At 43.1% G+C, this 25,105-nt stretch overlaps 1 protein-coding gene across 1 annotated transcript in view; it reads left to right on the top strand.

Moving 5' to 3' along the window:
• The window catches only part of LOC308088981 (intermembrane lipid transfer protein VPS13A-like), a 66,149-nt gene that overhangs the window by 29,133 nt on the left and 11,911 nt on the right, over nt 1-25,105 (top strand). The window contains exons 39-70 of the mRNA XM_080433562.1: nt 67-276; nt 942-1,085; nt 1,889-1,987; nt 2,607-2,765; nt 2,974-3,235; nt 3,559-3,719; nt 4,800-4,903; nt 5,676-5,994; nt 6,453-6,589; nt 7,023-7,329; nt 7,523-7,627; nt 8,369-8,515; nt 9,022-9,153; nt 9,420-9,553; nt 10,126-10,197; nt 11,828-11,963; nt 12,782-12,839; nt 13,139-13,310; nt 13,950-14,103; nt 14,448-14,594; nt 15,244-15,325; nt 15,446-15,515; nt 16,137-16,254; nt 16,535-16,648; nt 17,063-17,208; nt 17,321-17,402; nt 17,593-17,706; nt 17,848-17,923; nt 18,242-18,405; nt 18,611-18,656; nt 19,137-19,260; nt 20,228-20,342. Of these exons, the coding sequence (XP_080289688.1) occupies nt 67-276; nt 942-1,085; nt 1,889-1,987; nt 2,607-2,765; nt 2,974-3,235; nt 3,559-3,719; nt 4,800-4,903; nt 5,676-5,994; nt 6,453-6,589; nt 7,023-7,329; nt 7,523-7,627; nt 8,369-8,515; nt 9,022-9,153; nt 9,420-9,553; nt 10,126-10,197; nt 11,828-11,963; nt 12,782-12,839; nt 13,139-13,310; nt 13,950-14,103; nt 14,448-14,594; nt 15,244-15,325; nt 15,446-15,515; nt 16,137-16,254; nt 16,535-16,648; nt 17,063-17,208; nt 17,321-17,402; nt 17,593-17,706; nt 17,848-17,923; nt 18,242-18,405; nt 18,611-18,656; nt 19,137-19,260; nt 20,228-20,342 (4,410 nt within the window). The remainder of the gene's footprint in view (nt 1-66; nt 277-941; nt 1,086-1,888; nt 1,988-2,606; nt 2,766-2,973; nt 3,236-3,558; nt 3,720-4,799; nt 4,904-5,675; nt 5,995-6,452; nt 6,590-7,022; nt 7,330-7,522; nt 7,628-8,368; nt 8,516-9,021; nt 9,154-9,419; nt 9,554-10,125; nt 10,198-11,827; nt 11,964-12,781; nt 12,840-13,138; nt 13,311-13,949; nt 14,104-14,447; nt 14,595-15,243; nt 15,326-15,445; nt 15,516-16,136; nt 16,255-16,534; nt 16,649-17,062; nt 17,209-17,320; nt 17,403-17,592; nt 17,707-17,847; nt 17,924-18,241; nt 18,406-18,610; nt 18,657-19,136; nt 19,261-20,227; nt 20,343-25,105) is intronic.

Genomic DNA, 25,105 nt, shown 5'->3' with positions numbered 1-25,105 from the left:
TGTAGACTCAATTATATTAGAAAAAGTGCTACTGTATGCGCCTTCTCAACCTCTCTCCATGGCCAGGTATCTCCCATCATCATCAACACAGTTATCACCATCCAGTCTGTGCTGACGCCTGCTGCAGAGACACCACAGGAGCTAGACAGCCCCATACCCCCTGAGTTATGGGAGCGAAGGACCTGGAAGGACCTCAAGTTATGGTTCCTGGAGGAGGAAGGGGATGAGGACACACAGTCACTGGTCCCACTGATACCACAGGGAGAGTCACTACAGGTAATGCCACCACTGGACCGACTACTACGTACTTACTGTAAAGAAAATGAGAAATGATCAAATTGATCAATGGTCAAAAACTGTTTAAATGGTATAACTCCACAGTCCATTACTACATAGGTCAGAGACTTTTTACATGCTTTCAGACAATACTTTTTACCATGTATAATGTGTTTAGAACAAATAATTGAATTGCCTTTACAGGGTCTTTACAAGCCAATGTGTGCTGCGTTTTTGTTGATAAACCTTGCATTTATTTTGAGTAGCTGGTCATTTCTATGGTGTGGCTCTATAGGAGACTAGCCTTAGAGTGTCTGTCTGTCTGTCTGTCTGTCTGTCTGTCTGTCTGGGGCAAATCTTGCAAACCGCTGGACCCAGGGCCAAGTTTCTTGTCAGTTTGCCAAGTACAGTACATCCATACATTTGTTTTTCACATAATATGTGAAAAACAAATGGGTGGATTGTGTGATTTAAAACATATTATGTTTTACGTTTCTTTTAAATATTTAACTTTGAGTTTGTAAGATATATAGGAGCCAAGCTGATATTATTATGAATCACTAATATCCTTGTTCAAGTGATATTTTTTATTTCTACCAGTAATACAGCTTAGTGGAGAAGAGAGGGGCATTTGATTCCATTCACTGTACTGTATGTCCCTGCAGATAGCCATCAACTCTATCTGCCTGACTCTGGAGGCAGGGGTCGGGCACCGCACTGTCCCCATGCTTCTGGCCAAGTCCTCTTTCCATGGAGATGTCAAGAACTGGAGCACGCTCATTAACATGCACAGTCAGCTCAATCTAGAGGTACGTTAACATATACCCCAACTTTAGCAATATTACACAAGAGGGTGTGGTGTGTTTTACTGTCATTATTGGCACGACAATGATGCGGTCAGGAACTTGAATACTTGAGCAGAGTTCCGTAAGCATCACTGAAGTAATGATGACCTTAAAGCACACCCTCCTACAGTATGTAATATTGCAATTATACAATTACCAACAAAATAAAACTTGTATTAAAGGTAGGGTAAGTGATATTTTTTGGTTAAAACAAAAAGTATTTTTTTAAAAGGTTAAAATACTATATTCTGATAGTAATCATTGCTATAGAGTGTTTTTTCAGTAACAGATGTCTCCCTGTCTCTCCAGCTCTTTAATAAACAGAAAATACATTTTTCGGTAGGTGTCAAAATCTCAGCCAATCAGGAGAAAGTACCCATTTTTAAGCTTAATTTGTATAGTTTTCAGTTCAAATTTTGCATGCTCATTTCTTAGTGTCATCACTTCCAATTTCACTTGTTTAATCTGTGTCCTGATTGAGTTCTCTGTCCTGGTTGGATAAAATTCGAAATGAAACTACAAAAAAAAAAAAAAAACTACAAAATACATTTTCTGTTTTATAAAGAGCTGGAGAGACATGGAGACTCCTTACATGGACTCCTTCTGTGGCAGAGTCACCTCAAAGTCTCAACTAGAGACCAAAACATATAAACATAACCTGTGTGTAATGATGCACATGCAGGGCTTTTACCTAGCCATACGTAACACACTTGAACATTGTTAAAAAGACAGTTGAGGCACAGTTCTGTTTTGTACTTTACTGTTAGGTTCACTACTACAATGAGATGATGGGAGTGTGGGAGCCACTCCTGGAACCATTAGAAGAGGACAGAGACAGCTTCAAACCCTGGACTCTAGGACTGAAGGTACACACATGTACACGCGCACACACACGCAAGCACGCACGCACGCACGCACGTGCGTACCTTAACCTTATGAAAATGCAATAAAATCTAATTGAGCATACTGATTGTATTGTATTTGGCATTTCAAGATTGTTCCCAATTCTTTTTCATTCTTTGTTTTGTGATATATAAACACAGTGATATTTCTGGTTTAAACAAAACACTATATTTTGATAAATAATAGGAAGCTGTTCTCAACTTGTCTGCCTGGTTAAAGGTGCAGTTAGTGATATTAAAATAAGTGTTAAATAGCTCTATTATGATAGTTATCATTGCAAACACTATATCAGTGATTACTATCAGAATATAGAGCTATTTAACACTTTTTTAAAAAACAAAAATAATGTCACTAACAGCACCACTAACCAGGCAGACCAGCTGAGAACAAAGAAAACAAATAGAAATGTACACTGCACATTACCACGCAGTGACCAATTAAAACAATACAATATACTGTCTGAGGGACAACAGCATGTATCTTTGAGAATGTCCATGATAGTCTTTAAAAGCTGATTTAGGCCATGTCAGAAACACACAAACCTCTAACTAATTTTGCACCGTTGCGTTGTAACCTCCTTAGATGAAGAAGAAGCCAGTGAAATATACAGCAATGGCAGACTCGGATGAGGTTGATTTCAACGTTCCAGATTATAAGACAGTGATCAGCATCAGCAGCAAGGACCAGCTCAACATCACCCTCTCAAAATGTGGACTGGGCATGCTCAGTAACTTGGGCACGGTAAGGAAACAACAGTCAACAGTCACATACTGACTTACAATACCTTACTGTCGGGCTCGCTCTACAAGGTAATCGGGGTGATTTTGAGTCGAGAGCGTCCCTTCCAACTATCAGTGAATGTATCATGTTCTCTTCCGGCGTTATCAGTTTTGTATAGTGCATGCACAGTCACACATGCTTGTCCAAAGTGTTTATTTTATCTACTCAGGCATTTGCAGAGGCTGCCAAGCAGTCGACTGAAATCTTCCAGAAGGACGAGGCTCCATTTGTGGTGAAGAACCGTCTGGGCCTGCCAGTGTCAGTTCTCTACAGTGAGATGTTCAGCCCCCTCGATAGACAGGGCGTCAACCACACAGTGGAGCTGCAGGATGGAGAGCGACTCAACATGGACTACTCTAGAACTTCCACCAACTCTGACCAGTTCTCCGCTATAATCTCCCTTAGCGAAAAGGACTACTACATACAACCCAGTAAGTTGCAGTGGCACATACAGTATAGCAGCCATACACGCACATACGCACGATTACACGCTTACACACACGCACACGCACGCGCACACGCACACACACACACACACACACACACACACACACACACACATTATTTGGGATTCTTTACCAGCTGGCAGTGGCAATATTGTGTCCACCTTGTGAGACACTCAACAAGATGAATGTCTAGACCTTCTACTGTAGCTGACTGTCTGCCATATTAATCAAAAAGAAAGCCCTATAAACCCTGCTCCATATACTGGTAGTAAAAACACATCTGTTCTTGTCCCCCGTGTTCTGCCCAGCTCCGGTGGGCCACACAGCGACCAGTATCATCCCACTGATCAGGGTTGGCCGGGGGATGTACAGTGTGATGCACACTGAGTCAAAGGTCACTCGCTTCCTGGTGTGTCAGATCTACTCTGCGGATGGAAGCAAGTACATCAAGATCCGCTCTCCCTTTCAGGTAAAATATGGGTACTAAGGTTTTCGGTAGCCATTTTTCTATTCTACGTGTGTGTTTGCGGGAACGTGCTTGTGTGATCTGATCTCTATGCCTCATTACTGTAGTGCAGTGCTTCTTTCCAATTTCCAACACTTCACTGCGCAGTTCCTGCGTTCATCTATTGTTTTCTAAAGCATACTTTACTCCATAGTTGTTTGCCAAGAAGAACAGAAAGTGGTCAGGACAGATTATTGATATGTCTATTGATATGTCTACAAGCTATCAATAGATCTACAACGTATCATGTGGTGTAGGCTTGTAGATCTGCTCATTTTGGTACACAATACTGTGATACTACAGAGACAGTATAAACCAACTAGACTTTAGCATGTTTCGGGCTTTGCATCTCGTTCACCTTTTAGTCTATAATCGGCTTCATTGTTTGCTACTACTACTACTACTACTATTGTTTCATGATGCCATGGAAGAAACTTGTCTGCAGTGTTTCACCAATCCATCCATCACCAATTCCAATAACACTCTCTCCATGACACTGTATATCCATGTCGGTTCCAAAGTCTGAGGCGTATACAGATTTTAGCAGCTTGCTCATCGTAACAAATTGATGAATGATTGTAAAACTTTGAGCTGCGATATATGAGTATACTGTATCTCAATATGACGCCTTGGTTGGCTTTATCCATCATTGTAGCTACTGCTGCGATGCAGCCTTTTTGTGACTGTGTTGTGTTTATTGCACAGCGCAGGAGGGCAGTAAGCTATTAGGCAGCATGCTCGGAAAACCACATTTGCCAGATAATGTATGCTCATATAAAACCTGAAATATGATTTTAATGGTTGTAAATCTACATATTGTAAAGTTGTTACTTTATTTAATATCCAAATAAGTAATAATAATTATTATATTACAAAAATAATACTTTTCAAACCAGCCAGCCGGTGGCCAGAAATATATATACCAGCTAATAAAGTAAATACCAGCTGAAACCTTGATGGGTACATGCCCAAGCCACCTGCATCCTTCTGTCCTTACAGACACTGAGCAAATAACTCTCTCCCCGTCTCTGTTGTTTTCCGCAGATCATCAATCACTTTTCTATCCCCTTCAAAGTGTATGAAGGATCGACATGTCTGGGTATATCTCTTCCCAATGAGGAATTCTGTGTGCCTCTGGATTCCTATAGGTGAGGAAAACACAAACTGCACACATCACATTATACATCAAGACAATGAGCTGTTACAACACACACACTCTCACACACACACACACACACAGAATGGGGATGTTCTGTCGTGTTGCATGTTGATGAGGACGTCGCATGGACTTCACACCTGTCGGCATTGGCCCACTGCTCGGCTAACAAGTCCACTTCTGACAGCGTGCCTGCCTTCTTCTAATTGTACTGTATTTAACGGACATGGCAACCTGTTATGATTTGGGAGTGAGAACGGCACTTCGGTATTCCAGTGGTAGGGACTACCAGGAACGTTGATCGTCGCATCAAACAGGTGACACAATGGGGGATTTTGCCGTCACTAGTGAAAATGTCTTGGATTTTACTGCAGCAGCTGAAGAAATTCAACCTGCTACAGAAAATGATGGTCCAGTTCTGCAGGGCCATTATCGAGTCCAGCACCGGGAAGAGATCAGGAAAGACAATCTCCTCTCAACCCGGTCACCACCTCATCCAAAAGATACCATCCTGCAAGAGGCACCGGTCTATCATGACCGCTACTGTACCTCGAGCAACTCAAACGTCTTTTTCCCCAAGGCAGTGGGACTCACAAACAAACCCCTGCCCTTGTATTTGTTAATACATTAACAAATAAATAAATGCATTATTCACTGTGGTGCAAATGCACCAACCTGACCTCTTGCAAGCCATAACTCAAAAGGCAATAAAGATTATGCTGATTCTGATTCTTTCACTGTCTATCCTATGCTGCCCTCTGCAGGTCTGAGCTGAGCCTGCAGCCTGTAACAGAGGAGGATGAAGGCCGTCAGGTGGAGGAGTTTGAGTTTGAGTGTTCCGAGGGTTTCAGCTACGAGGACGTCAGCAGCCAGGAGCCCAGCCCGCGCCTTCAACAGAGCTGCCGTCGCCGTGGAGAAAAGGCTGGCATGCTGATGGTCAATATTGTGCCACTGAGGGACACAGTGACGTCCAAACACACAGGATGTGTCGGGGAGAATTTTGACGCGCCCTACATCATCCACCTATGGCCATCCGTCCTGCTGCGTAATCTGCTGCCTTACCCCATTGCCTACAAACTGCAGGTAGGGTAGAATCCTAGAAATGGGACACTAAAGCCCATTATATACTTAGTTACTTACTGTAAATCGCTCTGGATTAAGAGTGTTTGCTAAATACCTAAATTATAAATTGTTTTGTGATGGTGTCGCATGACGAAAATAGGTGATGTACAAGCTCTCAATTTGTCACGGATGCGATGCCTTGTGAGCTTGCCTTGTAGATCAGCTATTTTCGGTGTGTGAAACTGTTCAGAGCATAAATTAGGCATTACTCATACATATCCTAGAAAAAGAATTCTGTAACAATAAGGAAACATTGAACCTTGGACCCTTGAACTACAGTTTGGCTTTTGAACATTTACCCCATTGTTAATTATGTTGATGTAGTGGAAATCACAAATACTTGCATAATAGCCTTACATTAAGCACCAAGCACCATATCACTGTAAGAAACAAGTTTGTCCCTGCTGATTGGTCAACAGGACAGTGGTGGCATCGCCCCAGAGGCCACTCTGAAACCAGGCCACTCTGCCCAGCTGCACACTGCCGTCATCAACCAGTCTAGTCTCGCTCTCCGCCTGGTCGACTACTTCAATCAGGATTGGTCTGCTGAGTACAGGTCACTTTCAACTTTACTAAACTTTTTCATATCACACGTTTACACCAGGTATAAAAGAGTGGGTGAAATTATGTTGTGTAAGTTTCCCATGAATTGCAGAATTTGAGTAAAAATATCAAATGTACATAAAGTGTGTAATATAGACAGAATCTCATCTCATTGTCTCATACTTTTATCTAATAGTATTTCTTAATATACAGCAGTACTTGCTGTGTGTTACTTGTTGTCTGCCTTTTATGAACTAATCTATACTGAATATTACCATCTTTTTGACATAAAAAAGTGTCCCTTTTGTTTAAAATGTATATTTTCTTTTACTCGTTTTAAATAATCTTAAACTAAAAGTGGATTTTGCTTTATCTTCATAATTTTCCCTTTTTTGCCATTTGTTGTTAAATAACTTATTATTGAACTGTTACATCCCATTACACAGTCTCCGCAGTGAGCATGAGGAGATCACCTTCACCGTGTTCAAGTCTCTCCGGGAGGACGATGATGAGGACGGAGACAGTGGCGGGACGGAGAGGAAGAGGGCAGAGCTGGATATAGCGGTGCATGTCAAATATGACCCAGGACAAGCCGTGGTGGCCATCCATTCACCTTACTGGATGGAGAACAAGACGGGTCGGCTGCTGCAGTACTGCAGTAAGGCTGATGATATCCATCGCAAACACCCCCTGGACTATGACCTGCCACTGCTCTTCTCCTTCAAGCCGCGGAACTTCCTGCAAAACAACAAAGTAAGAGGAATCTGATGTAGGACATCATGCTGATGCATTGGAACCTTCTTTTGTTTTTTGCTTTACTTGCTCCTCATCTGTTGTTTACCTCAGTGGTGACATCTCTTTTGTTTGGCATTCTTCTGAACTGTGTGTTACCTACCACATGACCTCTTGTGTGCTCAATTCTGAATGCATTGTGTTCATCCTCCAGGTGCGTCTGATGATCTCAGACAGTGAGCTTTCAGAAGAATTCTCTCTGGATACTGTTGGTAGTTATGGAGATACGAAATGTAAAGGCAAATCCAAAGATTACCAGGTAAGGTTTTGTTGAGGACAGTGGCCTTTAACCAGGGTGGTGACTTGCTCTAGAGAGTCTCAACCTTACTAGACTCCAGATTCATAGATTATATTTTCAAAATGTAAGCCACAGTTTGAAAATAAAAAAACACAGTAATCAAAGTGAACGGCAATATACTGAAATTAGGAAATAACTTTTTTTTTTAAATCTATCTATATATCCTACTATGCTACTATATCCTACTATAAATTTAAGAAACCTCTGACCGTCATTCTGTCTGATCCACATTTTTCTCCTCAGTGGGTTGACCGATAGATCTGAACTTGCACACAGTCATTGACCATTGGCATATGAAGCCAGTGAAAAAGCTAATGTTTCACTTTTCCCAAATTTAAGCTGTTTATTTGCGTTTTCGTGAACGGTCCTCACAGGCAATGGGATAATCGTGGTTAGAGTCCCATAGCCCGGATGGACGGCGGGTGGAAATGACGAGTTGGGACTAGTTAATTAATTCACAAATTTTCTGTTTGTCTAACCCGGCCATAACCTGCACGCCGCCTGACCGATTGTTTTCAAACATGGCTTCCCTGATTTGCCAACCCGACTGTCAGCTTAACTGATTGACCGAGCTTCGTGTCATATTTGTGCCGCTGCACCAAGTCATGTATTCCTGACTTGCATTGTTCCTGACTTGTATGGCTTATAATGTAGAAAATGAAAGTGATGTGACCTGGTATTTACTTTTTTTCTATACATCAGGTTGGAGTGAAGATCGATGCCAGTAGCTTCAGCCTGACACGCATTGTGACCTTCATGCCATTCTACCTGCTGGTCAACAGAACCAAACACACCATCCTGATCAATGAACAGGGACTGGAGAACTGGACGAAGGTTAAGCCTGAACAGGTCAGAACCAAGTTCAATAAAGGCTATACACATTTTACAATTTAGGCATTTAGAAGATGCTCTTATCCAGAGCGACTTACAATAAGCAGAGAGACAGTGTAGCGCCTCAGTAAACTAGGTTCACAGGTAAACCTAGTTAATTCTAAACAAAATAATGATCTGTACATTGAACCTAGCTTTCTAAATAACGTGCTATGTAAATTAAGATTTTAACATTGTGGTCAAGAAAAACAAGGTAATCCACATTAGTGCAGATGCAGGATAGGATTAAGTCAACTGAATGGAAACATGTCTTTGTAGTTCATGGACGTCTGAAGAATGTATATACCCCATAGCAATGAGAGGGAATTGTCAGAGGAAAAACAGAAAAAACTTTTTAAGTTGTCACTATTAATGGATGAGCACTCGCACTATAAAATAGTTGGACTTAGATATGAGATTTTTTTTCTTCAGATAACCAAGTTTAACCTTAATTATTTACTGATCTTATTCGATATAATCTTCAGTCAGTCCTTCCATTCTGGCCTGAGAAAGATGCCAAGCACCTGAACATCCAAGTTGAAGGTTGTGACTCTCCTCCTCGGATCATTGACTTCACACGGACAGAGAACTGCTTATTGCTGCCTCTGGACAAGACTGTGAGTGGAAAATGCACATATATTCTACACACATCTTCAAGCACACGTGACAACAAAACTTTTAGTCACATTATCATACTGTATGTATTTTTTTACGAACATTGGGTAGGTGTCCAAAATATCGTACTTTCCAGGTTCTGACTATATAATTTTATTTGATTGATTGTCCGTTATAGAATGAGATTATGTCTACTCAAAACAGTATTCAGCATTTCCTGATAAACTTCGGCATGCAGACTCTAGTTTCATTGGTCCCTGTTTTTCAGCTGGGCGGGATCACGGTGGATGTGAACATTTCGGAGCACTCTACTGTGATTCGATTCTCTGACTACCATGATGGTGCAGCTCCCTTCCTCATCATCAACCACACCAAGGACCAGTCTCTACAGTTCTACCAGAGGTGAGAGAAAGAGCAGGGAAGGGGAGGTTGAGGACCCACGGGGCAAGGGGGGGTATAGCAGGGTATTAGAACTAAAAGGATGTGTGGGGAGAGGTGTCCTCGATTTATTTCCACTATTAGTAAGAGCCAGCAGTTAACCAAATAGGTGTTAATGTATTACCCCTGGAAGGCTGAAGATATCAGTTTAAACCAGATGAAAAATAACAGGGAGGATCAAGATGAGGGGAACTTGGTGAAAGGAAAGTACTGTATGAGTCATCCGAACTGTAAAATCTATCAATGGATAAATGCTTGCCTACTCTGTTTTATATCTGCACCTGTACATTATGTGTATTTTATTGTCATGTAAAGACATAACACTTTCTTTGTGTGGTTTAATTGTTAGTTATTGTCATTTTTAGTGCATGAGATGTTCTACTTCCCCCAACAACACATTTAACATTGTATATTTAGTTTATTAATGCTGAATTGTTTTTATCAAATTGCCATCGCTTTATCAGTGTTTTCTCATGACCTAACTTGTTTGTTTGTATTGATTTATTTGTTTTTGTACTTTGTTGCGGTCCATACAGCGGGCGGAGAAACTCATCTGGGTTTGTGGCTGATGAGCTGCTCGACCTCTCCCTCGAGCAGCTCATGGACAGGTAGAAAATAATGACAGCTCTGAAACTCAGATAGGGAGAGAGACAGAGAGAGAACGTGTGGAACAGATGGATGGAAGGAGGAAGAAGAATAAGTACAGTTAGTGCAGTGTGTGAGGTTATGAAGTGAAACAATTTCAAAAAGTCATGTCTACTCAGAGAGATACAAGTAGAGGTGTGACGCTGAAGAAGATGGGAAGTCAGAGGAGTGAGGGCCCTAATACTTCACATACGGTATTGGATGTAGACAGTAGGAGTATAGAATTGGGCCAGGTCTAGATGTAAAGAGTTGAAGGGAGACACCTCTGACTAAAGATAACATAGTGGGTGGAAAAGGAGATGATGGAGGAGAGGGGTATGAGGCTCCTGCTGTACCAGAGGCTACAGTTTCAGGACATGTCTTGGTCCCTGGTATTGAATGAGCTGTATACAGTATGTGCATTTCAATACAGGTGATAACTTATTCCATCTACCACGCCTAGCTGCTCGCTCATGTGTGCCTCATGACCCTCATTGTCATGAAACTGCAGCCACTGATACTACAGTGTAGTAACTCAGTGATGGAGGAGAGTTACAGATAGCAAAGGGAGGAAAGCATATGAGAAATCTGACCACATATGCACAGTAAGTGAAGTGATGATACAGTATTTGTTGAAGGTTAGTTTATTGACTGACAGATCTAAGATCCTAGTATCTACAGGTATGGAGACATCATTGCTTTAGCTCAGACTTGGTTGGGCTGCCTAATCTGCTCCATATCTTTACCACAATGAGTAAATGCACTCAAGCCTTTACATGGTCATACATACCGCTTGACACCATTGTTAATCATAGTTATGTTTCTTGTTTAAACAAACAAATAAGTGTGTGTGTGTGTGTGTGTGTGTGTGTGTGTGTGTGTGTGTGTGTGTGTGTGTGTGTGTGTGTGTGTGTGTGTGTGTGTGTGTGTGTGCTCACTCAGGAAGTGACTTAGCATACTGTAGACTTGTGTGTCATTGGAATAGAGTAAAAGGAGCAGTTTAGACATTCATTACTGTGACCTTTGACCTCCTATCAAGTGTTCTTTACTTTTACAACTGATGGTTTTGGCTGCAGCTGATTGGAGGGGATTCTGCCAGTAGAATCAGTTCTCTTGCTTCTGTACTGTTGCTCCGTCCAATGGGATAAGGCGTCCGCCGTCTGCTTAACCAATGCTTGTTCTGACTCTTGCATCCCCAGTTCCTCTTCTTTTCTGTTACTTTTTCTCATGTTCACAGCTTCTCAAAGCATGAATTGAAATCAGAATCAGAATGAACTTGCATTTGTAACTTTTCCCTCTTGGATCAAAGGAGACGCTTTCGTGGTTCCATCATTGTAGCGTCATTTTTGCTGTTGCATCATCTGACTGTTCCTGTCTGTTTATGGGAATCTTATGTTTACACTGTGGAATGTCAAACGTGTTCTTTGGATTCTGCGGTCCTTGTAGATGTAGATTCTTGGTGGCTGGGCATTACATGGTTTCATTGTTGCTGTTGTCTGTTTACTGCTACTGTCCTGTAAGGTAAATGTTTTCCTGGGTTCATAATGGTAGCACCCTATACCTATTCTGACCTAATGCATTGGTGTTGGCATTTTTGTGTGTGAATGCATGTAGCTCGCAAAAGGAGGCAGAGAAGGAGGAGTTGGAGCCAGGGAAAGCTGTGTACTACACCTGGGCTGAGCCCACTGGTTCTAGAGAGCTACGCTGGACATGTGGCAAAAATTACCATGGCAAACTGAAGAGTGAGGAGGTATCCACCAATGTCTGCCTACCAATATCCAGACCAATATGTACTCCCACACTCCTATTCATCAATATATGGCAGAAAATGTGCTTCTCTCGTTGCATTAGATCCATGAATATAAATTGCCCGTTGGGAATGCATGCCCCTCCGGTTACGCAATACCCGTTGTAGTAGTACCGTTGTCAGAGAACTTAGTGCAGTGCCCATTATCAGTCCCATTTATAGTACTTGGGGTTGGAGGCCAGTCTAGGACACACTGAGATTTTGCCCATTTATAGAAGGATGGTCAATTTGTCCATCTGTACATGTGTGTGAATAGTCCAACTAATCGAGACTAAAACTGACCTGCAATGTCAAAGGCTGTCTGTACATATAATACATATAATATCACATAGCCCACATACAATTCTATTTGAAAGATACAAACTATTTTACAAATGCTGTTCCCCATAGAATCGTAAGATGATGTAGTTTTAAGTGGTGATTAAAAATTTGAACTTTTCCCCCAAACATTGACATTGTATGGACAAGCTCCCCTTTTGACAGACTACTGTGCTTTACTGAGCACATTTTCTAGGATAGAAAATATGTGGTAGGATAATCACACACAAGGAGACACACTCCACTTTCTCCTGTCTTTAAAGTGTGTGTGTGTGTGTGTGTGTGTGTGTGTGTGTGTGTGTGTGTGTGTGTGTGTGTGTGTGTGTGTGTGTGTGTGTGTGTGTGTGTGTGTGTGTGTGTGTGTGTGTGTGTGTGTGTGTGTGTGTGTGTGTGTGTGTGTGTGTGTGTGTGTGTGTGTGCGTGCGTGCGTGTGTGTGTTTTAGGACTTATGTGATGACCTGAATAAAGAGGGAAAACTTTTCCTGATCTCCTTCTATGAAGGTACCGTATAATACATTTACTGTACGCATGTAATTCACTCAACATTTGCATTGAATTCAATGCCTGTGTGTTTTGTTTCACCATAATACAAAGGTTTCATTTGAAAGTGCATTTTAAGTGTATGGTCCAAACTACTCAGAAATTCAGGTCAAGTCATTCACTACTGAGTAGTGAATGACTTGACCTGAAAAATTTCCATGCACAATCAAATGGAGTACTACATTTGACTGTGCATGGACATTTTTGGGGTTCTTTTTTTACGTAATTATAATTATTTGGTTTGACTGTCGATCCTGCAGGTCTCCAACGGGTGGTGCTCTTTACAGAAGAGCGTCGGATCTTCAAGCTGATCCAAAAGAGTGAGAAAGCTCAGCTGGCCGAGCAGGAAATAATTCTGTCTCTCCAAGATGTAGGGGTGTCTCTGGTAAACAACACTACCGGCCAGGAGGTCGCTTACATCGGGATTACAAGGTAGACAAAAACACTAGGTTATTTTTTCCATGTTTCCAGGCCAAGAAAATTGCCATAGCGTCTGGCTATGGCCCCCCTATAAAACTAAACAAAAAACGATTATAGCGAAACGTTTTTGGAAATGTTTGAAAGATTTTGTAAAATGTTTACAGTAATGACATGCCCAAACTAGGAACATCATGTTGAAAGTGGTTAAACTGGCACAATAATCTTATGAAATGCATTTAAATTAAACTTCTTATACTGTATATAACTTAAACATTTCCTCTCCTTTACAATTGGCCCCCAATGCAGTTATAATTTGGTCACAAGCTTTTGTCAATGCTTTTCATTGGTTAAATATTCATAAAACCCACAGACAGACTTTAAGACCACTTTAAACTTGACCTACCTATTTTGGGCATGTCGTTAAGCGAAATGTTAAGCAATTTTTCTAAAATTGTGAGGAAAAAAAAAGCTCACAAATTGCTCACAATGTGTTGCAATGCAACCCGTTGTGATCTGCTATTTTCGCAATTTTTTTTCACACAAAGTATAACAATACAAGGTTTCTGCCCGACAGCGATGATATACTGTATAATTTAATACAAAAGAATTTCACAAACTACTGTATATCCTTTCTTTCTCTACTGTGTACAGTTCTGATGTGGTGTGGGAATCCAAGCCGAAGAAGCGGTCCAGATGGAAGCCACTGAGTGGTAAAGACACAGAGATGCTGGAAAACCGCTACAGAGAGTATCTGGACAGTGAGCCCATAGACGACGCCATCGTGGGTTTTGAAAACAACTTCCAGGTTAGAGGTCAAATAGACTCTTTAACTGATTCACTGCCAATCACGTAGATCTACGCGAACCTATTTAAAGCCGCCGCGTGCCAGTCGCGTAGATCTACGTGATTTTTTTTTTTTTTTTTTATATATATTTTTTTTCAATTTGACCCAAAGACCAAGGAGATATGATTTTTCGAAGATCTAGACTCCTATCCACTTCCTTGTTAACTTAAAACTTAAAAATTCTGTATCTCGGCTCCTGAGTACTTTTTTTTTTTAACGCTTTCAAGATTGGGCCCTGATCCTGAAAAGGTTGGGAACCACTGCTGCATATGAACCTTTGACAATACATCCATGTTGTCTCCCAGGTCTCCCTGACACCCAACGGCATGAACATGAAGCTGCTTCAACCAACAGAAGCTCCTCTCAGGAGGAACTTCCTGCCTGGGGTGAAGGTGGAGTACAGCATCTCCCCGCGACAGAGCACCTACCGTGTCCAGATCAACCGCATACAGGTACAACAAACAGACAAAGAAACAACTTGTACAGTATACTGCCAAATTCCTGAGTGTTCATTTAACTCTGAGAGTGTACAAATGTAACCAAATGGTGTTAATTTGGTTACATGTGTACACTGAGTTACAAAAATGTAAAAATTAACACAGAATTATATAGAAACGCACAACTTCTGGTCAGATGTTAAGTGAATATCTCAAAACCTTATCCAGATCCACCATCTTGTACTATGCCCATCCATATGTTTTCGTCTACTGCATCTTGAGTCTGTTTGTATTATTTTTTTGTTCAAGGTTTCTTTATTGGTATTTTCTATTTTCACATACAGGTCAATAAGACAAAAGCATACAAAAACAGTGTATGTTACCCCTCCCACCCCCACCCCCCCCCCCCCTCCACAAAGTTCCCGCTCCGAAAGAGCCACAACCCTGGTATCTTGTTGTCATTAACACAAAAAGACCAGTTTGTATTTTAATTGCGCTCAGAGAACCATGAAACTATTTCAGTCAACATAAAAGTTAAAAGTTAAAAACAGATAATCGCAAATTAGTATAAAAGCTTAATGAATACAAAGACAATTATAAAATGTTTCCTTTCCACACAGATGCTAGGACTGATGCCATAATCCCTTTTTCTTGTCCCCTATAGATCCAGAATCAACTGCCAGGATCCATCTTCCCATACGTCTTTTATCCCGTCAAACTACCCAAGTCCGTCACCATGGACTCAGGTCAGTCTGTCTGCCTCTGATACAACACTGTTTAGATTCACTTTAGATGCTAATTCTTTGTTTTACAGTATTTGATGCTTCAGCCAAGTGTGTCACTTAAGCTTTCTCTATTTCTTCCAGAGCCCAAACCCCTAACGGATATCTCCATTGTTACCAGAGCGGCCGGACATTCTAACATCTCTCGCATCAAGTAATTGTTTCTACAACCAATGTTTACACATCTTTATCTTTCTCTGTACTGCATTTGTTTTGTCACACATCCATATGGACTCTCCCACTCTCCTTATTTGTTTGCAAATGGCTATTTTAGCAATTTTTTTTTTACATTTTTGAAAATGCTTCAATGTTTTCGCCCATACTAACATTGAAAGTGGTTAAGTCCCTCTATGGGTTTTAGTCCGTCTATGGGTTTTATAAATATTTGAACAATGAAAAGCATTAACAACAAACAACACAGGTTATTTTTCATTTATTGAAACGTTATGTTTTGGACATATAAGGTTTCCACCTAACGGCGTCAATATACTTTTTGACACCTGGATCAGAGTGTAATCTTGTTTCTAATTCTCAGGTTCAATTTCATACCCTAAATCACTATTTCATATTTTATTATACTGTATCAGCAAGGCTTGCATTTCAGCCATATGTTGGAATACACACAAAAAAATCCAAATGTGTTAATTTCACTCTGAGAGTTTACAAATGGACCATTTGGCTCCACACATCATAGTTGCACTGCGTACAATGGCTTGAATCATTGTGTTTTCAAGGAGCCTTTGAAATGATTGCAGATGTGCACTGTCTACCTCAGATACTTCAAGGTGTTGATTCAGGAGATGGATTTGAAGCTGGACCTGGGTTTCCTCTACGCCATCCTTGATCTGTTCACACCCGAGAACACTGGCATCATCACAACGTCAGAACAGGAGGTCTGTTGAACACACATTATTATATAAGTTGTTTTCTTTATTGTCACATGCACTTACAATACAGTTGTGGCAACATTACATGCAGTGTCATTCTTGTTCTTAGAACTTTATCAACAGTGTCACAACAAGAGACAATAAAAGATAAATAATACAAGAATAATTCATAATAAATAAATAAATAATATAAAAGGTACAGCATTGTATCAGCTGAAATTATACCAACATTTGAAATGATAAGGTTCCTACTGTATGTGTGCATGCATTTGTGTTATTCCACCAGGTGGAGCTGTTTGAAAAGGACATAGAGTATATAAGGGCAGAGTTGGGCCATGTCTCTGCTGCAGACACCTCTCCTATCAGCCTCTATGAGTACTTCCACATATCCCCCATCAAGGTGTGTACTGTATGACTGCATGCATGTTTATTTGACTATTTCAGTTATATCCTTCATATCTCAACTGCAATAATACAGTAAAATTAATACATGCTTTAAAAGAAAATGATTACAAATGTATACTGCATTAGTGTGATTACCCTTTAGGCTCGTGGGATTTCAATCCCCCAAAATCATTGTCATTGAAAACCTTATATTTACTAATGTATAACTGGGATTTGAACCTGTGTGGAAAGGGACTCTAAAGCCAAACAGCTTAACCACTAACCTAAAGGGTAAATCCCCCCTTTAGCCGGGGGAGATATTAGGCTTTTGGTCTTCAGGCAGAGGCTCTGATACACCGTGCCACACCGTCAGTAATGCTCTTTTGATTCTGCAGAATGCCTGGGGTAATCATGTCTTTTGCATTTCCAGCTGCACCTGAGTCTCTCTCTGAGTACGGGTGGAGAGGACGGTCTGAAGGAGAAGAGAGACACGGAACTCATCCCTATCCAGTCTCTCAACCTGCTGCTGAAGAGTATAGGAGCCACACTCACTGACGTACAGGATGTTGTCTTCAAGTAGGGGACACCTTTCTTTATGTATTGTTTTTATTTTGTGTCCGTGACAATTTCAATCTACTTTTCACATTCTCACTTGCATCATTTCTAATGGTTGTGTTGCTTTTTTCAGACTGGCCTTCTTTGAGTTGACCTTCCAGTTCTGCACCACCCAGCAGCTCCAGTGGGAGGTTATAGGTCATTACACCAAGCAGGTACGGCACAGAGGATACGCACACACAAACACTGGGACAGGTTGTGAATAAGCCCCTGCTCTTGTGTACTCTCAGTCCATTAGTTATGTACAATGTAAGGTTTTTAACCTGGACGCCAACTCATGACCCATCACCTGTGCTGTATGACTCATCAATGTATTTGTCCTGTGTCCATGTTTGTATATCCCAGGCCATCAAACAAGCGTATGTGTTGGTGCTGGGTCTGGATGTGCTGGGAAATCCCTTTGGGCTGATCAGAGGGCTGTCTGAAGGAGTGGAGGCCTTCTTCTATGAGCCCTATCAGGTATATTTTTCATATTCATAAAATGGCTTTAGGGCGATACAACTTGTTCACCTAGTAGTGCTGATTTCCTAAAGTAAAATACAGCACACCTTTATGCTTCCTTTATCTGTACTGCAACTGTTGTTGTTTGGGGTTTCCTAGGGAGCCATCCAGGGGCCTGAGGAGTTTGTGGAAGGCATGGCTCTTGGAGTAAAAGCTCTGGTGGGTGGAGCTGTAGGTAAGCACTGGGCACGCTTTGTATTAATTTCTTCATCCTTTCACTTCCTCTCATCATTCTTGTAAAGTGGTGTCGGATAAAGAATACTATCTGCTGTTTGTGTGCCAAACTGTAATGCTATACATTGATTCCAGACCATTTTTGACAACATTTTGTGAGCAAAGTTCAAAATGTTAAGCTCTCTTCTCTTCTCTTCTCTTCTCTTCTCTTCTCTTCTCTTCTCTTCTCTTCTCTTCTCTTCTCTTCTCTTCTCTTCTCTTCTCTTCTCTTCTCTTCTCTTCCTCCCCCCTCCCCCCTTCCTCCCCCCTCTCCTCCCAGGGGGCCTAGCCGGTGCAGCTTCCAGGATCACCGGTGCAATGGCAAAGGGTGTCGCTGCCATAACGATGGATGAGGAGTACCAGCAGAAGAGACGGGAGATCATGAACAAACAGCCCAGCAGTCTGAGAGAGGGGCTGGCCAGAGGCGGCAAGGGACTGGTGTCTGTACGTAGGATCAGCAGAAACCAGTACCTCATTCTAGAGTTGGATCCATCAATACCAGTGTATACTGTACTAGCACCACAAACATCCTGTTAGGGCCTGAGCAGGAGGCGCATTGACCATATTCACACAGCAGCCATTTTTCTCTTATGTCATGACTAGTATAATCAAGTCACTGTGTTGGGGTAACACTGGTTTCTTCTCTCAGGGCTTTGTCAGTGGGATCACAGGGATTGTCACCAAACCTATAAAAGGTATGTGTAGTTTACACCTCTGTCACACATACAGATTGATGCCACCTTTAATTTTTGTTTCTTCACTGTTCCTGTTTGAAGTTGTACTAGTGGAACAAACAGGTTTCTTTGGAAGTTACATGAAAATGTAAGTAGTCAAGATATTGTAAATAGGTGGGTGCCAGATGGCTCAGCCAGTTGGTGCACAGACAATATGCTCCTTGTGAGAGAGCAAGGACTCTGGTTTGAATCTGCATGTCTTGTCTCGCATGTCTCTCCTCTCTCTCTGCCGTTGGTTTCCTGCCCTCAACACAATGACCTGATCTGAAATAAAAAGAATAACATGCCTCTTCCCCCCAGAAAAGATTGTAAATAGGCTGGATAATTGTCATGTGAGCAGCTTATTGAACAGTGTGTTGGTGTAAAGAGAAATGCACTGAGTTGGATTAGGGCTACAGAGGATCTTTTTGGAAAATGTGATGGTGTGTTTTTATTCCACAGGTGCTCAGAAGGAGGGTGCGGCAGGCTTCTTTAAGGGCATAGGGAAGGGTCTTGTGGGAGCAGTGGCCAGACCTACAGGAGGCATTATTGACATGGCCAGCAGTACCTTCCAAGGGATCAAGAGGTGTGTGTGTTTTTATATCAGATCTGTATAAATGTGCATATAGTCAACCTAGTACATGTTCAAATTGTGTCTTACCAAATAGACATATTCTGTTGTGTATACACTGTATCAGTGTATGATATGTATGCATATTAGTGAAGCACAGGTCAGGTTACTTAAAACCATGAGCAACTCGACCCACCCAACCCGTTTTCTTGCACATAAAACAACCATTCAAACCCGATCAGCCAAACCAGGGAAGGAGAAAGAAAATCAAGTACAGTAGCCACGTGATTTTTTTTAAAAACGTTTCACAACTTCTCAAAACATGACAATGCTTTTAATTTTCCATCAATTCTTCTTTTGGAAATGTCTTCTGTAGAAATATGCATTCAATGCAAGTTACTGCATTGGTTGCCCGGTTGGCCTAACAATAAACTAGAATAGGCATCTGGGTGGGCCAGGGGTAAAGTCCATGCCCACCACTGTGGAGACTGGGGTTTGAATCCTCCACAGACCACAGTACATCCCACTTTTCGGGTGCTCCAAGTGGGAAGCCAGTTGGGGAGGGTGATCCCTGTTGCCGCACTAGTGTTGCACTAGTCATAGGATTTCACATTTAAACCTGACGCAAATATGTTTCAACATTCTCAGTACAGACACTGAGTGTACCTGCGGACTGCGTAGACTACACCAGTAATAAACGTTAATTTAGCAGTAATAAATGTTATTTTAGACTATAGCCATGTTGTGTGTAGCTATTTTACTTACTGTATACCCCCCTGACCCGATCTCAATAATCTCTTCATTCGACCCTGACCTTTCTGAACCATGGATAAACCCACGAGTCTTGCGGGTTTCGTATTGAACTGTATACCGGCATGCATCACTAATGCATGTACAGTTGTCACACCCAATATAAATTATACGTAGTATAATATTAAATTGCCTAGTCCTATAATATGTGTGTGTGTGTCTTCTCATTCAGGGCGGCAGAGTCATCACAGGACATTATGTCTCTGCGTCCTCCTCGCTTCATCCACGAGGACGGGGTCATACGGCCATATAAGGAGAGGGAGGGTCTCGGTAGTCAGATGCTTCAGGTAAGACAGGGATATCCCTCTCTCCCATCATCCACCTAGCCACTTTAAGACTGGTAAAAAGATGTCTGTGAATACTGTTTTCAGTTTTTACTACTTCTGACCGTTGTTCCTGTTTGCTGTGACTGCATGAAGCATACAGTAGTACCTTGTTCAGTTGTAGAAAGATATGTATTCTATTAGATTCCATATCCATCCTCATATCCTGTCCTCCACACCCCTATTGTGCTTTCTATCTCTCTGTTGGATGTTGATCTTCAACACACTTCTATTTTTAGCTACAGAAGTTGCCCATTATGCTTATTGATATGTAGTCAGTCAGAGATTCATAGACCTCCCCCACCACATACTGTTGATCTTTAGGACTGATTGTCCACACTGTTATTTGTGATCAGATCGGATCACATTTCAAACCATCTAGGAATCTGGTTCAAATCTGATTCGTAAAAATCTGTTACCATTTTGTTATAGTTTTTTTTCTTTTACTTTTGTTTTTTATATTCAGACTTGATAAAAAATAATCAGATTCTTTATATAGAACCAAAAAAATCTGATTTGTGCTGCCAGTCTGTACATACTTAGCCTGGTAAACCCTCCCTCCAGAAATCTCATTTCCATTTGATTCCAGGAGTGAGTCTGGCTGGAGTTGGGTGGGAGTAATACCGTTGACTGACAACCCCTTCAGCCAATGATCGTTATTCCCCTTCAGCCAATTGCAGTGCATTTTTACCACCTCCGCGACTAATGTGACGCAACGGGACTTTTGAGATGGCCATGCCCAAAATAGGTTGCCTTATTCGGATACATGCGTGTCACTGCCCGCCCCTGCCGGTTCTCTGATATATTTTTTTTAAATAGGCTCTGTCATGATTAATTGACCACATATATGAAGTTAAACAACTAAATTCTATCCAAACGATATCTTAAGTAAATTCCGTGCCTCAAAAAATAAGTTTGAGAGCGTTTTAAACCCGAAAATAAAAAGTAGAAACTGCCCACAGAAACAATGGCTGCCGTTCGTGTTTGGTCGGCTGCACTCAGGCTGCACTCGGGTCCATTCGGGCTCACTCGAACTCGCCACCTGATTGGCCAACTTTTGCTGTCAATCACAGAACGATGAGCGACGACGCTGATAGGCTTGGTTTCTTGTCTAATTCTCCGTAACATACTCACTATGGGATATCAGCGCCCCCTGGCGTTGATGCAGAGCTACATACCATAAACTCCCGGGCCATTCATTGGCTGAGAAGGGTATGTCACGTGTCCGGTAGACCGGAAGAGGTATAAAACCTCTTTCGTGACGTGGCTCATCCTCTTTCGCTTCTCTGCATGGCAGATGCAACAGCTCAAGACATACCTTAATAATAACAAACGTAACTTTGATCAGGACAGAAACCAGCTTTAGCCCACTCGGTGGTACTTGTACTAACCAACGGGTTTTCCTCCTATTAAAAAAAAAAAAAAAAGTTTTATTATTTCCGCTCCCGCGGCTATCTTCTGTTTCTTTCTTTTACTGCTAAAGCAAGTTTTCCTCCTTTGAGTTTTCCGCGCTCTTAGCCTTGCGGCTGAAAGCTAACAGGTTAGCTCGAGATGGAGGTTCCACGTCCCTGCGTATTGCTGCTCTGCCGCTTGATGATCGCCGGGGATGACCCTCTTGGTTTCTGCATCTCGTGCCTCGGTCTCTACAGGGCCGAGGCATTTCTAAGATGCACCGGGACGCTGCGAGGACTGCGCTCTGTTCTCCACGCTGCACCTCGATAGCCGCTTAGCCAGGGCAGCGCCCTGGCTGCGGGAAGCAGCGACGTCTCGTCCCCGGTCGTCGCGGATCCAGCAACACCCCGCATGGACACCGGCCCAGGGAACGTGGGTGGTGGGGCCCACCACGTGCGCTCACAGTCCACAATGGGCCCTCCGGCAGTCCCGGCTGCGAGCGGCGTTAGCCCCCGCTCGCAGCACCTCCAGGCTGCTACACAAGCCGTGCTACGCAGCACTGCAGCAGCCGCTAGCACCGTGTCTGGGGGAACCACCCAGGTGCGACTACCTAGCGGCACTTCCTCCCCCTCTTCCCAGCCGTCTACTCCGCTGCCACAGCAAGCGTACCGGGCCAGCGGTGCGTCGCCAGGAGACAACGAGAGGGGCTCCGGCGACGGCAGCATAGGCGAGGGGAGAACGAGGCAGAAGCTCGTGAGTGAGTTAGCCCAGACTAGCTACGTTAGCTGCTTACGCTAGGTTAACGTCGCCTTAGTCAGGCAGTGTTTTTGTTGGCTTAACACCCATGCAACAGGTTATTAACAGCGTTGTCCTAGCCTAGCTTGCCTCGCTAGGATAACACCAGCTTGTTAGCCTTCTCACTCTGTGTATCGAGCAAACCTCGGGGGCTTCTGAAGACCTTGGACAGGCTCATCGGGCGCCATTGGGACACATGTTGTTTTTGTCATAAGAATATGTTAAAACGTTCATGCTGTTTACTGTTTCTGTGCCTGCTCTTGTTTCATACTCATGTTCCAAGTACATAAAGCACGTTAGCACATTAGCAGACTCTCACCGGTGCACAGACCGGTTCAGCCCCCCCCCTCCCCCCCTCCCCCCCGGCCGTGCTGGGGAAGAGGACCGTGGCTTTACAGGCCTCGATGGACAAGATGGACGGCTCCTCGACTGCCAAAAGGCCATGTTTAGTGAAAACGAATGTGTGTTTAAAAGTACAATTTTTTTTCTGCCAAAGAAATAAATGTGTTACATGTTACAAACGATCTCGTTCTTTCACGTGGCTTGAGAGCAGCGGAGCAGTGGAGTCCCCTACCGCGGGCTTCTCTGCTCCAATGCTCTCTGTATATAAGCCCATAATGTCTGTGATGCCCGAACTCCGGTATCCCAGACATTGATGGGATAATATCTGTGCATGTAATGTAAATGTATCAACGTTCTCAATTACATAAGCCCACACTGTCTAGAACACCCGAGTCCCGATGTTCTAGACATTGTTGGATAACATCTGTGCATGTTTTTGGATCATATGAAGGTAATATAAAAACCCACATCACCCCTGTCCGCCAGAGGGCGCAAATGCGCCAGTGGAATGGGGTCACGCCGGTTTTTGCCTTCCGTCCCACAGGAAGTGCCCACGCACCACTGTGAACCGGAAGTACTTCGGTCAGACATGACCCCTTGGCCGTACCGCCTCACGTTCGCCGCTGGAGGGCGACAAAGCACCTCCTAGAGGAGGACGACTTTGTGATGGCGGCGGCCAGAGTAGGTTAGGAAGAGAGTAATGACAGTAGCGTCGATCCCATTGTGAGAATGGAAGGCGGAAGTGCTCTGTCTACGTCAATGAGATAGTTCCAATGTTGGAACTATAGCCCATAGAGGCCCGCTTTGCGGCGAGATCAAAGCGTGACATTACTCTCTTTTCTACACTCTGGCGACGGCCAAGGTAGGATTACTCATAGATATATATATCCAGTGGTGTGATCTAGTTTCACTGTATATATTTATGGGCTTAATTCTGACGCCGGGGTTTTTTCCCGTGGCCAATCACGTGACTCCTCCGAGTCCTCCGTTGGCCAGGGCTTACCAGCGCTACTAAACAAGGGCCACACACACGGCCCCGTCTGTCCAGCGTCGCGTCTGTCCAAGTAGCAGTGCTGTTGGTTCCCATGGGAACGAACAAGCTGCGGTGACGGACAAACCGGATGCTGACGTCAGGCAAGGTCCCCGTGACAAGTCACGTGGACCCCGCGGGGTCCTTGGGACAGACCGTTAGTACCTCTACTGCCTCGAGCGGTCACATCAGGGTTAGCACCGCCGGTGGCAGTGGCAGCGTCACTGGTCCCCATGGCAACGGTCCCCATGGCAACGCTCCCACTCTCCGAGCGGCCGTTGACGTCATCGTCCAATCCACTCGCTCGGTGTGTGAAGCAATGGCAGGTTTGCAAGCCGAATGCTTAGGTATTGCTCACAATACTAAAGGGTTTCAGGCTGCATTTCTCCACAAAACCCCCCGTGACAGAAAAAGTATTGTTTTCCCGTGCAAGGGGTCCAGCAGCCAATACTCTGAGGGAGGAAGTCTCCTTCCTCGTGAGCATGGGCGCTATTAAAGAATTACTTCCGATACTTCTGTTTACTATCCCAGTACATCAGCGTTACACTGTGTGTGTACAGGGTTTTTCAGTACAGCAGTGACACACTGTGATTGTACTGGTCAACTCCCCTGATCCGCAACAACACATTGTGGTTGTACTTGTGTGTTTTCCACGTGCTCTTATGCATATAGTCTCCTATGTCGGACACGGTGTTGTTCCTCTCATGCGGAGGATAAGGCAACCATGTCTCTGAGAGAGGGGGTTCTCTCTCTCTCCATAGTGAGAATGTTACGAAGAATTTGTCAGGAAACTCGAGGTTACGTTGTAACCCCGGTTTCCTTAGAATTCAGAGTAACATAGTCAGAGAACTATCTATGAATCGGAACCAACTGGTTTTCTATTCGTAGTATTTTCTGGTGGAAAAGAAGGGGGGGGGGGGTATGACCCATTCTGAATCTGAAGGGTCTCATTAAATACCCCTTTGCCGTACCGCCTCACGGACTACAGGCCTCGTTCGCCACTAACGAGCGACAAAGCACTCCCTACGGGGAGGACGACTTTGTCGACGCTCCGTCCGGAGCCTTTGGGCTCAGACGAGAGGGCGACGGCCAAGGTAGGCTTATTTCGGACGGCCCCGTTTGTCAGAGTGACAGCGCCGTTGGTTTCCATGGAAACAGACAGGCTGCG

Source organism: Gymnoscopelus braueri (assembly GCF_963280865.1).
Source record: "Gymnoscopelus braueri genome assembly, chromosome: 7".
Classification (NCBI taxonomy): Eukaryota; Metazoa; Chordata; class Actinopteri; order Myctophiformes; family Myctophidae; genus Gymnoscopelus; species Gymnoscopelus braueri.
The sequence above is the reverse complement of the archived record's forward strand: the minus strand, read 5'-3'. Positions and strand labels throughout refer to the sequence as shown.